Source organism: Amphiura filiformis, chromosome 16 (assembly GCF_039555335.1).
Source record: "Amphiura filiformis chromosome 16, Afil_fr2py, whole genome shotgun sequence".
Classification (NCBI taxonomy): domain Eukaryota; kingdom Metazoa; phylum Echinodermata; class Ophiuroidea; order Amphilepidida; family Amphiuridae; genus Amphiura; species Amphiura filiformis.
This window is the reverse complement of record NC_092643.1, coordinates 6,192,619-6,209,847: the sequence shown is the minus strand read 5'-3', so window position 1 is coordinate 6,209,847 and position 17,229 is coordinate 6,192,619. Positions and strand designations below refer to the sequence as shown.

General features: G+C 36.1%; 1 protein-coding gene across 1 annotated transcript in view; it reads left to right on the top strand.

The window, feature by feature from the left end:
• Positions 1 to 17,229, top strand: part of LOC140136477 (exocyst complex component 2-like) — a 67,347-nt gene that overhangs the window by 9,655 nt on the left and 40,463 nt on the right. Inside the window, 13 exon segments of the mRNA XM_072158199.1 lie at positions 1,644 to 1,814; positions 2,349 to 2,481; positions 8,773 to 8,813; positions 9,467 to 9,536; positions 10,086 to 10,121; positions 10,123 to 10,211; positions 10,603 to 10,758; positions 11,333 to 11,478; positions 12,761 to 12,842; positions 14,241 to 14,343; positions 14,768 to 14,880; positions 15,568 to 15,642; positions 16,586 to 16,621. Of these exon segments, the coding sequence (XP_072014300.1) occupies positions 1,644 to 1,814; positions 2,349 to 2,481; positions 8,773 to 8,813; positions 9,467 to 9,536; positions 10,086 to 10,121; positions 10,123 to 10,211; positions 10,603 to 10,758; positions 11,333 to 11,478; positions 12,761 to 12,842; positions 14,241 to 14,343; positions 14,768 to 14,880; positions 15,568 to 15,642; positions 16,586 to 16,621 (1,251 nt within the window).

Below are 17,229 nucleotides of genomic sequence, written 5' to 3'. Positions count from 1 at the left end.
TCCTACCACCATTCTTACCATGTTGCCGATTGGCTCAATAAATCATAATAGTCTTCTTGTAACCAATCAGCAGATAGTATTCATGGGGTTAAGACTCTTCAGTCCTACCACCATTCTTACCATGTTGCTGATTGGCTCAATAAATCATAATAGTCTTCTTGTAACCAATCAGCAGATAGTATTCATGGGGTTAAGCCTCTTCAGTCCTACCACCATTCTTACCATGTTGCTGATTGGCTCAATAAATCACAATAGTCTTCTTGTAACCAATCAGCGGGTAGTACTCATAGGGTTAAGCCTCTTCAGTCCTACCACCATTCTTACCATGTTGCTGATTGGCTCAATAAATCATAACAGTCTTCTTGTAACCAATCAGCAGATAGTACTCATGGGGTTAAGCCTCTTCAGTCCTACCACCATTCTTACCATGTTGCTGATTGGCTCAATAAATCATAATAGTCTTCTTGTAACCAATCAGCAGATAGTATTCATGGGGTTAAGCCTCTTCAGCCCTACCACCATTCTTACCATGTTGCTGATTGGCTTAATAAATCATAATAGTCTTCTTGTAACCAATCAGCAGATAGTATTCATGGGGTTAAGCCTCTTCAGTCCTACCACCATTCTTACCATGTTGCTGATTGGCTCAATAAATCATAACAGTCTTCTTGTAACCAATCAGCAGATAGTACTCATGGGGTTAAGCCTCTTCAGTCCTACCACCATTCTTACCATGTTGCTGATTGGCTCAATAAATCATAATAGTCTTCTTGTAACCAATCAGCAGATAGTATTCATGGGGTTAAGACTCTTCAGTCCTACCACCATTCTTACCATGTTGCTGATTGGCTCAATAAATCATAATAGTCTTCTTGTAACCAATCAGCAGATAGTATTCATGGGGTTAAGCCTCTTCAGTCCTACCACCATTCTTACCATGTTGCTGATTGGCTCAATAAATCATAATAGTCTTCTTGTAACCAATCAGCAGATAGTATTCATGGGGTTAAGACTCTTCAGTCCTACCACCATTCTTACCATGTTGCTGATTGGCTCAATAAATCATAATAGTCTTCTTGTAACCAATCAGCAGATAGTATTCATGGGGTTAAGACTCTTCAGTCCTACCACCATTCTTACCATATTGCTGATTGGCTCAATAAATCATAACAGTCTTCTTGTAACCAATCAGCAGATAGTATTCATGGGGTTAAGACTCTTCAGTCCTACCACCATTCTTACCATGTTGCTGATTGGCTCAATAAATCACAATAGTCTTCTTGTAACCAATCAGCAGGTATTACTCATGGGGTTAAGCCTCTTCAGTCCTACCACCATTCTTACCATGTTGCTGATTGGCTCAATAAATCATAATAGTCTTCTTGTAACCAATCAGCAGATAGTACTCATGGGGTTAAGACTCTTCAGTCCTACCACCATTCTTACCATGTTGCTGATTGGCTCAATAAATCATAATAGTCTGCTTGTAACCAATCAGCAGGTATTACTCATGGAGTTAAGCCTCTTCAGTCCTACCACCATTCTTACCATGTTGCTGATTGGCTCAATAAATCATAATAGTATTCTTGTAACCAATCAGCAGATAGTACTCATGGGGTTAACATTGTGTTTTATATTTCCAGGTTTAATAATTTGCAATGTGAACTGTACAATGATGGCAGAATGGATCTCACCTAGTAAGATAATATGTCGTACAACAAACTGTAGGGGAGTTGGTGATGTCATTGTAGCAACACGGTCTGGCGGAATGGGAAGTTGTACGGTCAAGTTCAAAGGCACAGCAATACTACCAAGTAGGTGAAAATGTTGACAAATATCATTAATTAGTAGGGAGATGAAGAATTACTTAATTTTATTTTTTAAATTTAAATTTTGTTATTTTGTACCCAAAATGCTGAAATGATATTAGTAATAATGGTCATGCATGGTTTCTGTCCATTTGAAGCCAAAATAATGAGGTAAAATGAAAGAAACTCAACTGGCTGTTTTGGGCTGAATGAGTTCTATGGGGGGGACTTGTGTGAATTATGACATTATGTCGATATTGCTCTGTTGATCTACAAACTCTATGGATTTTGCCGGTTCCATTTAGTTGTAAGTTAGGACATGTGTAAACGCTACATATATAACAAAAATTGTGTTTGAAAATACACTTATTGACCCACAAAGTAACTAACAAATGCCAAGTACTTATGCAGTGTATAATACATATGAATTCTAAATGAAATTCCATTGACGCCTGTTTCTGATGAGAATCCCTCTATAAGAAAAACAACCTTACTTAGTCTTAGTTATTTTAACATGTAAAAATTACAATCTACCATCAGATCCAGTGCAAGAGTCGGCCGTATGGGTGGACGAGTCATCATTCTTTGAACGGCGCCTGAAAAGCATCAGTCGACCAACATCTCCCATGCAAGGATCAGTTCATGATCCATTGGGGCTTGCTGAAACATCACCGTAAGTATTGCAGATCACCATTATAGAATAGCTACTGCCTTTCTTACAGTGCCCCTGATTGGTGAATTATATGACATAATCATCTGAATAACCAATCAAAATATAGCTTTTAAATATTTGAGCAATTTTAAGCTGAATCCCCTTCAGCCTTACTGACTATTCTTACCATATCTCTAATTGGCTCAATACATGATATAGCCCTCTTTATAACCAATCAAAATAGTTCTTAGATGACGATAATTTGGCAGGTAGTGCCCATGGAGTTTAGCTAAAAGTTTTCCACAGAAGGAGCATGGGCTTCAAATCAAATAGAATAGACAATTGGGCAACTTCCATACTCAATCATCAGTTGTGGAAGATATAGGTTATAAGGTAATTATATATACAGGTGGAGTACATCAGGGACTGCCTTTTGAGGAGAGCAAGAGCAATAATTGCTCTCTACTGCCATCCTTAAACCTGATATAGGAGAGTGATTTTTAGCTCTCTTTAGTTGACCATTCTCTCCTTACATTCTATTGTAAATGCTCTAAACAGGTCTCTTTGAAGGCTCCAGAAGAGCTATTTAATGCTCACCTGCAAATTCCAACAGATAGTCCCTGGTACATGGGTTTTCAAATAATTAACCCTAGCCAATTCCATTTGAAAAACATGCTCCCTCTGTGGATGACTTTTCTTAAACCTGTCACATGATTGGCAAATTTCAAATGTAATACTAATAGCCCAATTCTGATTAAACTGCTTATTATACTGTTGTCATTGGGAATTTGTATTGTTTTATTGTTATACTGATCTGTAAGACTCATACATATACATCAATGAGGGGTCATGGTTTCAAATCACCTCATGTCCCTAGATACATTTCTTGAAGGCAAATGTTGTTATGTAATCAATTTGGGAGAACTCAAACTTGACCATGTTTGTGTGAGTACTAATCACAGAGTACTACAGAGAGCGTACCACCAGTCAAAGTCTCCGCATCATCTGATAATGAGAGCCGATTGTTCCATGAAATGCGACAGGCGAGACTGCTACACAATTACCGCGTATTTTCATGGTCTATCATGCGAAAAGCACGCGAACGCTCTATCGCAGATACGCCAAGGTACGCTAGCGCTGGCGTGATTGTTTGACTTTGACTGGTGGTACTTTGTCTGTTTTCTCTCTCTTCTGTCGTACTTATAATTTGCCTCAGGATTATTTTGCTGTTTGGTAGCAAATTGGGTTATTCCATTTGTAATCCATACACCCCCTATGGACACATGACTTGCATCCCACACAAGGGGCGTAGATTTCAAAAGGAGTCGCCCATTCAGGTAACCCAATTTGAAATTCACACTCTACTGTGTGGGAGATTAAGGTTATGTCCTTCCAATTTTGATATAAAGGATTGTTGTGATCTTGGTGTTCCATGCACCAAGTGGTACATGCCAGAGGGGGAGCACTCACTAAAAATGGGTGACGGAGATGTTCGACCACATTGACCCCCATTTTTCAACTCCCTCTCACCCAATGGCCCCCTTTTTATTTTACTGAATTCCCTCTCACCCAATGACCCGTTTTACTTTTCCTGTCACCAAAAGACCCCCTTTTTTCCAAAATTTTGGGAAAATTTCTGATAATCTATCACACCATTTTACCATAATTTTTCCTCAAATTTGTCAAAAATTTCAAATTTTTCACAATGTTTTTATCAACTTTAATATCTTGACCCAAAATTATTCCAGTCTCACTGAATGACCCCCTTTATTGGTAAGAGTTTCCCCAGTCTCACTGAACGACCCCTGAACTGAACTGCAATCCGCACATCCCCGTCAAGTCGAGTGCCCCCACCAGGGTACATGTGAAAAATTTTTGGTACATGCTAATGCTTTAAGATTCCAATTATCATTTGATTATATAATTTTGACAATAAATGCTAGAGGGACATTATTCTGGCCCCATGCATGACAATATAAGATGGCAGATATTCCCATAGTGTAACACTTGTTGCTAAACAGAATATTGAGTTATCCCATTCTATATTTTGTGTTAGAAGTTATAAACTATTCCACATGTTATGTGACAGCGTTTCTTTCTATGCTGTGAAACATGTTATCAGACCTGCCAACTGTCCCTCATTTTGAGGGACTGTCCCTCATTTGGGGTTTACCAAAGTGAAAATGAGGGACAGTCCTGTTTTCTGAAAATTTCAGTGATGGCAAATTTAAATGTAAGAATGGCAGAAAATAATGAAAATGTCTCTTTAAATATAGCATTCTCTTTAGTCTATTGTGATAAATTCAGACCTGCAAAACCTTCTCTGAATTCTGAAAGTATTGCACACCTAAGTCTTTTAATTTGTTGGTACCTGGTTTGTGCACATTACAAGGTTTTGGTCTCAATGTCCCTCATTCTGACTTCGGTAGGTTGGCAGGTCTGTGTTATGGAGGTTGTGCATATGATGTATCATACTGTAAATATGGCGGACTACTCAAATGCATTCAACAAAAGCTCGTCTCACACACATAACAAATGCACTACTATCAAATAGGTTGATGACAACATTTGATTGAATGGACAACACTGCACCATGATTATGTTGAAGGATACCGGTTCAAATCCTTTGTTTGGAGCCAATTGATAAAAGCATGCAGGACCTCTATTGGGCTATATCAGTTGAAATCCATATGCTCCCAATGGAAGACATGACTTAAATCTCCCATCTATGGAGTGTGAATCTTAAATGTGGATACCTGAATGGGTGATGTCATTTGAAATCTACACTCCCTGTGTGGGAGATTTAAATTATAAAAGTCCATGTCTTTTAAAGGGGTGTATGGATTTCAACTGGAATAGCACATTGCTATTATAATCCATGTCTTCCTTCCTTGTGTAGGTCATTTGTAAGTCATTTGAATGATGATGAGTACGAGTTGTGAGTAATCATTTACACATTGAGCATGAAGCATGCAATGATCGTTGATGCCCGAAACAGCTCATGACTTGCAGTAAATTGATTGAAGGATGTTAACCTGGACACTACTGGTCATCTAACAGCATTTCTGATTGGTTGATAACTTGAAATGCTCATTTCAATTGCCAATTATGACTAGGCTTTAAACTATTTATGGTCAAACTTGCATTTGCAGATGATCTTATTAATACCCTCTTTGATTGGTTCAAAATTGAACACAATATTCATTTTGGCCAATCGGCATGTAGTTCTCATGGGGTTAACACATACCTTAACAACAGCTCTGCTTTTACTGCTTACTAACACAAACAAAATGTACATTGTAATGTGTGTCTTTTGATTCTTTGGATACTGGGGTAAAAAACAAACTAAAACAGTACATGGGGAACCAACGTGGGTCGTCATATGGGGGTGGGGTTTTTTTTTACTATTTTGCTACAGGATTTTGATCTAAATTTTGCAATCAATTGGTCTACCACAGTCTCAGTACAACTAATCCAAGTCTAAATTTTGCACCCCTCAGTGCCCCTATGATGCCACGCCACTGAGGGGAACTTTGGCTAGATTAAAAAAGATTCAAATAAATGTTAAATCCAAAATTTAAATTTCAGAAAACAACCTGTCAGTATCCAGGAGTTGGGGGCATGGAGATAACCAGGGGTTAACAGAGGGGACCTGCTCCCCCTGGGAAAAATATATTTTTGGATTAAATCGGACGGAAAGAACAAATGTTTAGCCACTTGACGATCATCTGTGTATATTTCCAAGGACGATCAAGATGTGGAAAAAAGCTTTGCGGCATGGCAGTCCTTTTTTTCACCAAATGACAAATTTTTTGTGAAAAATGAGGTTTTAACCTTCTTAGATGTACTGAATTGCTCTTTGTTTTCACAGTGTATAATTCTTGTTTTCACAGTGTTTTTAATTCTTGTTTTCACAGTGTTTCTGTGGATGTATACATGTATGTGTGTACGTGTTTGCCGGCAAACAACCCTAAACTGTGGACTTACCGTACTGACGCGAGTATAGTCCCACCTTCGAGTAAAGTCCCACCCCCAAATTTTTGTAAAATTTCAGAAATTTAAAAAAAAAAAAAAAATTTTTTTTTTTTTTTTAAAGTTATTATTTTTCGGCTTTGGAGTGTCCCAGGACCTAGACCTAAATGCTAGGATCATTCATGGTTGACCTAAAAAAAAAAAAAAAAAAAAATTCAAGATGTTTTGTATTTTAATATGAAAATTGATACATAGTTTTCATGTCATACTTATTAATGATTTCAAAATGCATTGAATTTGAATGCATTTTGAAATCATTAATAGAGTATGACATGAAAACTATGTATCAATTTTCATATTAAAATACAAAATATCTTGAAATTTTTTTTTTTTTTTTTTTTAGGTCAACCATGAATGATCCTAGCATTTAGGTCTAGGTCCAGGGACACTACAAAACCGAAAAAATTAAAACTTTAAAAAAAAAAAAAAATTTTTTTTTTGTTGAATTGAGTATAGTCCCACCCCCAATTTTGAAAAATGTTCACCCAAAAAACGGGGTGGGACTATACTCGCGTCAGTACGGTACTTCCAACCGAGGACAGCCCGCAGTCTCAAACTGCTGCAAAAGACCTTAAATTCATGCTAAATGCATTATAGCGATATTTACCTTAAACCGAGGACCACACATGTAAAAACTACAGTCAGCAGTTGATGGATAAAATTCCGTTTCGTATTGTACAAACTGTCCTCTGTTGGCGGCAAACACACACGGGGGTGTCTCACTCTCTGTCTATGTCTTGTGTTTTTGTGTGAGTGTGAAACTGTGAACGTTTGTCTATATGTTTGTCTGTGTGCCTTTTTCTGTATGTGTCTGAGATGCACATGCAGTTAACACATAGATGTCAATATTTCAAGCGGTTATCTTGTAGACTTTTTGTTTTTGTTATCCTATTTATAGTTCACCCTTTGAAAAGTAAACTTAAACGTACATGGTGCGAAAATTCTTGCCTCCAGCAGTAGTCCTTTTCTTTTTAGTTACCCATAGTTTTCTGATTGCCGGTTCAGTGTTGTCTGAAAACCGGAGGCATCGACATGGGACACTTACTTAACTTCCTTGATACAAACAAACAGGCAATGGTATGGTACTACCCTGGAATATGTTTGACAAGTTACGCTCACTTGTAAATTGTGCAAACTGGTTTGCATACTTGTAGGTACTCCAAGAAAAAATGATCCGTGAGCAGATCAATTTCATCATAATACCTTATACTTCTTCATAAATCAGCGTCAGCAATTCCTTAAAAGTGGCTGTTGGCCTACCATTTAGATGTTGCTCATTACCTAATTGTTTATTTAAAGAACTGTGAATTCCATCATTCAAGTTAACTCCCTGGACACTACATCATCTAACAGCATTTCTGATTGGTTGATAACTTGAAATGCTCATTTCAATCGCCAATTATGACTAGGCTTTAAACTATTTATGGTCAAACTTGCATTTGCAGATGATCTTATTAATACCCTCCTTGATTGGTTCAAAATTTTACACAATATTCATTTTTGGCCTATCGGCAGGTAGTTCTCATGGGGTTAAGAAGCATATGAAAGCATATCTTTTCCATAATTCTAAGTTTGTTTTCAGATGTGTTCATGTTTAATGTTTTGTCTGCTCTTTGTTTCTGTGCTTTATATCCTTTAATAAAGGCACGTTACAAGTTTCTGTTCATAATAATATCATATTCCATTAACCAGCCTTGGCCTTGCCCATACAGCACCCACATAGTGGCTTTACTAGTAGTAAAGCTACACATGATCAAGTAGTAATACTACAGATCCTCCATCATTATGCACAGGATCAAACTACATTTGTATCAAACACTGAACCGTCTACTCAAAAAAACCATATTTTTGGGCATATATTACATATAACGAAAACAATATAACACATAAGCGCCCATCCAAAATGACTTTTTGCCCAGGGCGGTTAGTGAGCTACAATAATAAGAAGCATGGTTCCCAAATACATCTACCTTGCTCACACTGATTTCCTGGTCACTGGTGAAGAAATTAAAGACATTTAGAATCGTCTAAGAGTAAGATCTGTAATTTTAGCACAAAAATATAATTCACACCTTATATAATACACTGGCATGAAATTATATGGGTAAGTTCAAGTAACCATTAACTTTCAAATAAACTGGTGGATAAAGTTAAGCACCAATCTAAGCATGTTCTGCTAATGGTGAAAACAACTGATCACAGCCACTCGCATGGCTTCTGATATTGACATACTTTAATTATAAATATAAACTATAATTTATAATGTGTATTTTGTTTCAGCCCAATGACAGATGAAGAACTGCATGAAATGTTTCCAGGCTGTAAGTATTATTACCATCAGAGAATTATTATTATGTCAGAGAAGTTTTTTTACTCATGGTCCCAGATTGTGGCATGAGCTTCCTGAGGAGGAGATTGTCTACTGCAACTGCAATACACTCTCACTTTCAATATTGTTCTTGACCCATTCTTGGATTAGGTGGGCCACCTTTCTGCCAGTATTTTTGATGGTGTTTTTAAGCCGTATTTTTTTCTTTTGCGTTTGTTTTCTTTATTTTGCCCTTTGATGTTGAGTTACCCATCAATTCAGTGTTTACTCACTATTAGGTCTTGTCTGGCTGTTGCCAAATATAATAAATAAATAATTGAAATATATTTAACTTGCCAGTTTAACGCAAACAAAACCAGTTTGCTGGCATAACTGAACCATTCCACAACCAAGCACACTGTCATTAGCGTGTTTAGTGGCATGGAACACAGGGAGACATGAGTGGCATGGAATTGTTGTTGACACTAGTGTGCGAATTTCTCTTAACTTGTCAATGTAGGGTATTGAATGTGGTAATGCATATTCGAATATGCGTTCAAATTGCCAAACATTGGTTGAATATATTATGATGGTCGCGCATTTGCAGTGTTTTGTGGACAGGTATAATCTGAAGTTATAATTTGTTTATTTTTTTCTTTCTTGCAGGTAGCAGTAATTTAGCTCACAAGAATTTTGAACCTCTGCTGTATCTCATTGAAAACCACAGTGCAACAAGGTAAGGGTCGCATCTGAAATACATTGTCCATGCTTAGATAGCTTTCATACACTCTTATATAGCGAGAACCAATCAGCCCAAACGTTAGAAAAATACGAACCATACATTAATTGTGTATAATGCATGGGCACATGTTCAGCATATTACGCGCAGTGCTGTCGGATGCGTTCATTTTTCTTTTTGTTGTAGAAAACCATTTACATTTGGTTTTATTTTCAAATATTTTTGTTGACAATTTTGTTATAAATATAGTAACATGGCTACAAACGAGGGGGGTTGGGTCTCTTATTTTGCATGTACATTTGGGTCTGCACCTGTGTTTCAATGAACTGCTTTTCATTAGAGTCAGAGATGTTACTCACATATGGATCAGGTTCTCCCCTGATTTGAGGAATTTTGTAATTCCCAAACAAATGTATCAGAAACTATTTTTTTTTTCAGGTTTTTGTGAAAACCGTTTTCATTTTTGAATTATGTAATATATCACCAAGCATATTTCCCTTGTCATTTGTATTGATAATGTAATTTTTTCTCAATTTTTTTCTTCAGCTTTCAAGACCTGAAAAAGGACTTTTATATCTTCATGTAAGAACTCAGCACTGAAAGTCGAAGGTCCACAGACTTTTATCAAGTCTAACTTGGGGACATTCATGAACTGCCAGGATATATTAGCAGGTAATGTAGACTATATTCAAGTCTTGATTTGCTTAGTAAATGAAAGTAATGTTCCGCTTTCTTCTTTTTTTCTAAATCACGATTACTAGAAACAAAATTCAGAAAAATTTGGAAAAATTATATTTTATTACAAATTTTTTTTGTTATAGAAAAGCAACATTTACTTATTAATTGAAATAGGAAAATAGCTTTTTATTGACATCTTACAGGTACATGTTTTCGTTATAGTTGGGGTAATAAATCACCTTTTACAAAATATCCTTCCATGTAATTTTATATGCTTTGCCCTGCTAGGATGAATCGTACATAGGCCACCTCCTTTCGTCAATATTTGATTTTTGTGTGTTCACCAGTTTATCCTTGTAATAAATCAAGTTTGCTTACTTTCCAGCAATTCATGAGAACCTTCAGATGCATGAAAACTTTGGTGATACATTAACGAACGGTAAGCCAAATAGTCAGGGTGATGCACAAGAGGAAGGAGAAGGAGAACAAGAGAATGTGGTACAGGAGTTTACACTGGAGAAAATAGAACGGTGTCTAACAGGCAAGTACTGTAAATGAATATCATGGGCTCTGTCATATCTTTGTATGATGGTAGATCTTGTGGAATATCTTGTCAATGTAGGCAAAATATTAAAATAACATTGCTTTTTGTGAAGTTAGGCCGTATGCAGACTCCGAGTATTAGACATATAATATTTGATGTAACATATCTACGTTATTTAATCTGGTCCCATTATATTTCCGGTAATGTTTAAGTACTAACAAATGTTTGATGACGTAAAATCGATAATATATTACGTATAATATCTGGTAAAAATATATTATTGATTTTACGTCATCAAACATTCGTTAGAACTTAAACATTACAGGAAATGGAATGACAATAGATTAAATAACGTAGATATGTTATATCAAATATTTTACGTCTAATAAAAAGTCTGCATACGGCCTTAGAAATTAATTATGGGTACCTGTGTACTCAAATCATGTATGTGCTTGTCTATTATGTCATGTATGATGAAATGCACCAAATCAGACACACCAATTGATTGTGTACATTGACTTTATATAGGAGTTGAATATTATTATGCATATTTATCATGTTAATTTTGCAGAGTGCAACGAGAATGCTCAAAATATTTTCAAAACTGTGTTACATCGCAAAGATAGAGCCGACTCTACACGCAATGCTCTGAATGTGCTGAATCGCTTCAAGTTTCTTTTCCATCTGCCTGTCAACATAGAACGTAACATCAAAAAGGTACGAATGTCATGTATGTGACGAAGAAATATACATGATAAGACTACAAAGAAACAAGGATTATGAGCAGGCCAAGGGGGGATTTGCCATTTGGTCTAATACCAATTGGTCTAATATCCATTTGGTCTACATCCATTTCGTCTAAACCCATTAGGTCTATATTCACTACGTCCAATAATCATTTGGTCCTTTAACCATTTGGTCCGATAACCATTTGGTCCGATAACCAATAAGTCTAAAACCATTTAGTCTATATAACAACCATTTAGTCTAATACTCATTTGGTCTATAACCAATAGGTCTAATAGCCATTTGGTCTAATAGCCATTTGGTCTACAAACCATTTAGTCTTACAAGCATTTAGTTTATTAATAAATAGACAAAATGGTATTAGACTAACTGGTTATTAGACCATACGAGTATTAAACATAACAGTTATTAGACCAAACGGTTATTAGACCAAATGGTTATTAAAGAAATATTAGACCAAATGGTTATTAGACTATATGGTTAGCAGACATACCGGGTATTAGACCAAACAATATTAGACTAAATGGACATTAGACTATATGATTATTAGACTAAGTGGCAATTAGTCTTTTTGGTAATAGACCAATTGAATATAGACTAAACGGGAATTAGACGAAATGGTATTAGACCAACTGGCAATAGACCGGCCAAGGGCACTCTGTACAAACTGCCTATAACCAATATGGAGATGTTGATTCACAGGAGTCACAAAATTGCTGCTTGGTAACTGTTGCCGGCCATGTCTCACTATGTACTGATTTGAGTTGATTACAATGCTGTTCACTTTCAGCACTAACATGGGATCAAACCCATCCTGCCTTGTTTTTCCTAGTATCTTTACTGAGCAATAGTTTGTATTTGCACTTCAGTTAGGATCGACATGGTGAGTGGCACGTGAACAGAGCACCTGTCAACCCAAATCATATACTTAGTCAAACAATGTATTAACCCTAATTGAACCAAACATCAAACAACTTCAATGCACAGAGCAAGTGCAAGTATCCCATGTGATCCGATTGCGTCATCATGTGAACATACATGCATGTATGAGCACAGTAAGCTTGGCCGGCCAAGGTACACCCCTGTGCATGTCTAGGACCCGAGGGGTAGATTTTTCAAAACTGCACCTTTCTTCTTTCTTTCTTCCTTCTTTCCGAACCCTCTTGCTAAAAAAGCACCTGGGGCATTTAGGTTAATGTGGACATACTATGTGACATGTTCAATATGTTTGCATTTCTTTATTTACTTGCAGGGTGATTATGAAGTAGTCATTAATGACTATGGGAGAGCCAGATCACTGTTTGCTGAAACAGAAGTGCCAGTTTTCAAAAGAGGTTGGTATCAAATATGTTTCTATTAAGTAATCTGTATTGAGTAATCTGTATGGAAAATTAGTTGCACTTTCTTGCTTACAAAAAAATGTATATTTGATACAATTTTTTTTTCTGTTATGTATTATGTATGTCTCTTTATCTCCTTATAATTTTTTTTTATTTTTTTATTTTTTTTGGTAACAAGACTTGATACATGTATTTGGCTATTCCAGTTGAAATCCATACACCCCATTTGGAAGGCATGACCTTAATCTCCCAAACACAGTGTGAATTCCAAATCAGCTAACCTAAATGGGTGATTCCATTTGAAGTCTACACTCTCTGTGTGGAAGATTAAGGTAATGTCTTCCATAGGGGGTGTATGGATTTCAACTGGAATAGTCAATTTAAGATTAACCTCATTGAGAGGGAAAAAATGAAAATTAGGCATTTGATTTAACCAAAATAAAAAAAAAACCTTTTTGTAAGTGTTAGTATGTTTGGAAATTGAGTTATCATTGTAATATCAGTAACCATAAAGTAAACTTTGTAATGCGGAAAACATCACATTATTATAGTCTGTACAGTATTAGTGCTATGTTGCATCCAAAACCATCTGATTTCATCAAGCACCTCTCCTTGTCAAGAATAACTGCTTCTGGATTGAAGAAGTGTTCAGTGTTCTTATTGCAGTGGTTGTACACATCGGAGTTTGAGCTTTTGATTGTATGTGGGTGCCTGTGTTGGTTTCAGCATGCTCGTAGGGATTATTTAGTTTCACCTACATAGGAGTCACCACATTCTGAGGCAGTACAGGTAATGCCATTCCTTGCCTGATTTAACACCATCATACAGCACTTTGAGTCCCGGGCTTTGAGTCCTCTAAGATCTGGAAAAAGGCGCTAAATAAATCCAAACTTTGTTTATTTTATTATTATTTTTATAAATCAGATGCCCGATAAAGTCTGATGGCTTTGGATGCAAAGTGAGTTGCAAAAATTCAGTTCCAGTATTAAATTTAATTGGATGAATAATCAAGATACCATTCATGGTTTGTCTGAAACTGGGTATTCTTATGGATTGAAAAAGTCAATATGTGACACGATCTGGTCCCTGGGGGCCAAAGGCGGCAAATTTGAAACTGAGATAAAGGTAAAAATATGGAGTAAAATAATATATAAGAAAATCGACATCAAGAAACTACATAACTTTAGAACCAAGTATGCTAGACCTTTGGTGTTTTCAGTATATGATAGCTTAATGTTTGTATAAAGTAATAATTAATAGTAACTCAATTTTCAAAACTGCCTCCTTTGGCCCCCATGGACCAAATTGTGTCACATATGGGAACTGCATTCAGAAGAAGTAACAGCTGCTTAGGTTCTTTAACATATCTGTACTTATATTGATGATTTACAGTGTATCTTGAAGTGGAAAAGATGATTGATGATTTAAGGATACAACTAGAGAAGAAACTGATGGAATTACCACTAGCCCTGGATGACCAGAAGAAACTAATTAGGTAATAATGTCAGTACAAATGAACATACAAAGATGTCTCATTTATGGGCTTCTGTTATAACAATGGTCGTCTTTGTGGTCTATTTTGATATGAAAATGGGTTGTTTTTCTTTTCTTTTTTTCTATTTTCTAACTAGACCCTAAATTTGAAGTATGAATATCAAATGCAACAAACACATGCATTAGAAGCCCATCCTCCCTCAGTGGAAGATTAGGGGTTGAATCGTTCTCAGATGGTGGATGAAATTCAAATGGAGCTGCCTAATTTTTTCATTCCACTTGAAATTCATGCTCCCTCTATGAAAGGTATTTCCACAATCATCCACAGGGGTAGTGTGGATTTAAATAGAATAGCCCATTTGGGATCTCTTGATGGTTTCAAAAGTGACAAAATGGTGCATGATACTGTTTATTTTTAATGTCAGATATCTTTGTGAGTTAGAAGCTCCTGGTGACCCAGCCTGGAAGTGCATTGACAACCAACAACAGTGGCTACTCAAACTGTTACTCAAATGTAAAAATGAACATCTACAAATAGGTAAGCTTGGCTTTTATTTATAGGTTAATGAACGCGTATTACTTGTTGGGAGTGAAATTAGACAAAATAATGCATGCGCGCTGATGTTGATGCGTCTAATGCACGAGCATCAGCGCAAGTGCATTACTTTGTCTAATTTCTCAAGCAACAAGTAATACGCGTTCATTAACCTATTTCATACACAAGAAGAAAACAACACATGATTTTTGCTGTTTTTATAACAAAATTATCAATAAAATATTGGAAAAAAGAACCAAATATAAATGCATCAACCCGCCCCAAAAATGAATCAAGCCTACGCGACGTGAACACGTAGTACGCGGAGTGCACAATATACACAATCAATGCATGGTTAGGATTTTTCTAACGATTGCTCTGATTGGTTCGCGCTATCCAAGATGTTTTTTTTAATTCAGAAAATGCAAAAAAATGCTCAGTTAATTTATTAGTTTAAAAATCAAAGAAAGGTGTGATAGGCTTAGATTGTTCGACGGCAAACCTGCTAAAAACTTACTAATTACTACATGTTAGTATCAGTGATCATTTGCCACAGAATATCGCAGGCTTAATGTCACACATATGTTATATTGTCAACATTTTTGTGCATTCAAATGTATTTGTATCTTTTAATTGTGTTAATTACAGGAAAATATATTATTGCGCTAACCTTTCGTTTGTTTGTTTCAGATCAAAAACACACACAGCCAGAATCAATGGGCCCTAGTCTACGACCACACAAAGGCCACACAAGGACACATTCAGGTATGTATCCTAGTACTTAAGGTGCCACACATAGCAGATTGTGCATGCAACTTTCTAATAGTGTGTGGTTCAGAATAATTGGCAACACATATATGTTTTATGGAGGGGGAAAATGTTAAAAAAATACCTTGAAAATTGTAATTTACCTTTCAAAATTCCATATATAGAAAGACATGTTCAGAGCTCACTTTTCTCACACCACGATGAACACTATGCATGAATTAAAATTGATTCTTAGAAAAACATCTGGGTAGAATCTAGTTTCAATTAATTGATTGGTAGAACTTAGGGAACAAACAAACAGTTTGATGACGTTCTGTAAACAAAAATGTTTATGTTAGGAGGCTGACTTCCTCCCTCCCCATAACATAAGTTTGAAATGTTGAAATTTCCAACCCGAAAAATCAACTTTGACCAGTAGTTAAACTAGTGTTTACAAATATAATTGGTACTTATAACCCCTTCCCCCTTAACGAAAGGTTATAGGACGAGATATTTTCTGGAGAAGAAAATGGTCATTACAAAATTGTGTCACTATTGCTTGTTAGCAAGTTGAAGGAAAATTAAGAAGTTGCCCAAGAAATCCTTTGTTTTGAATTGCATAGTGGTGCTCTCATTATGATGATAGTAATGGATCTACCATTTGTGATAGATGGACATATTCATCATGTAATTACACTATAAGATTCCTATTGGGACTGCCTGCACACGTACACAGTTGCCAAGGTACAGTGTAGTACCACTGCTGGTTAGTTGTGTGCAGTAGCAGCATTGGTACTGTGTAGGTACCACAATAGGAATTTTGTAGTGTATGTTAACCAGTAATGGGTCTATAGTACCATTTATGATATATGGATATCATCATTGTGATTACAGTAATGGGTCTACTATTTGTGATGAATACACATCATCATCATATGTTAACATTTTGATTCATTTTCAGGCTCCCAATTCAAACTCATTACACCTGACTCATCAGGTAGGTTTTGTGTCACTACGTGTTTCCATATCATTCCCACATAACCACATTATCATTTCAAACAGTAATGGTGTGCTGCTGGTAATTCATTTGTTGTCAATGCATTAATATTGTTTTACAAGTGGTGCTGTCATTGATGTGCAGTATGTCAAAATTACCGACTGCTCAGTGCTAGAAGTGGGTTAGTGCAATAGCTGCTCTGTGAACATTTGGCAATTACACACAGTATATTGCTGGGACTAGATTGTACTCATCTACACATGGCACTTATACATGCAATGGCAGCTATTGCACTTACCCACTTCTGGCACTGAGCAGTCGTTATGTTGTCATCCCAACATGCTGCTAAAACTTACCACACTATATACGGGTATGGATGTTTTTGAAAAGAAAAAATTGTTATAATTTATCAGAACAAAAATGGTGCAGTACACTAACCATAAAAGTGCACATACATCTTACCTTCTTATGTGCAGGCTTACAGTATACAAAGTATACATACTACAGTGATTATTACTTATAATTCATCATTGGTTTGTAGATTTGAAATCAATGTCATGTTGTCATGTTTTGATTGAATTGGGTTATTCCAGTTGATATCCATAAAC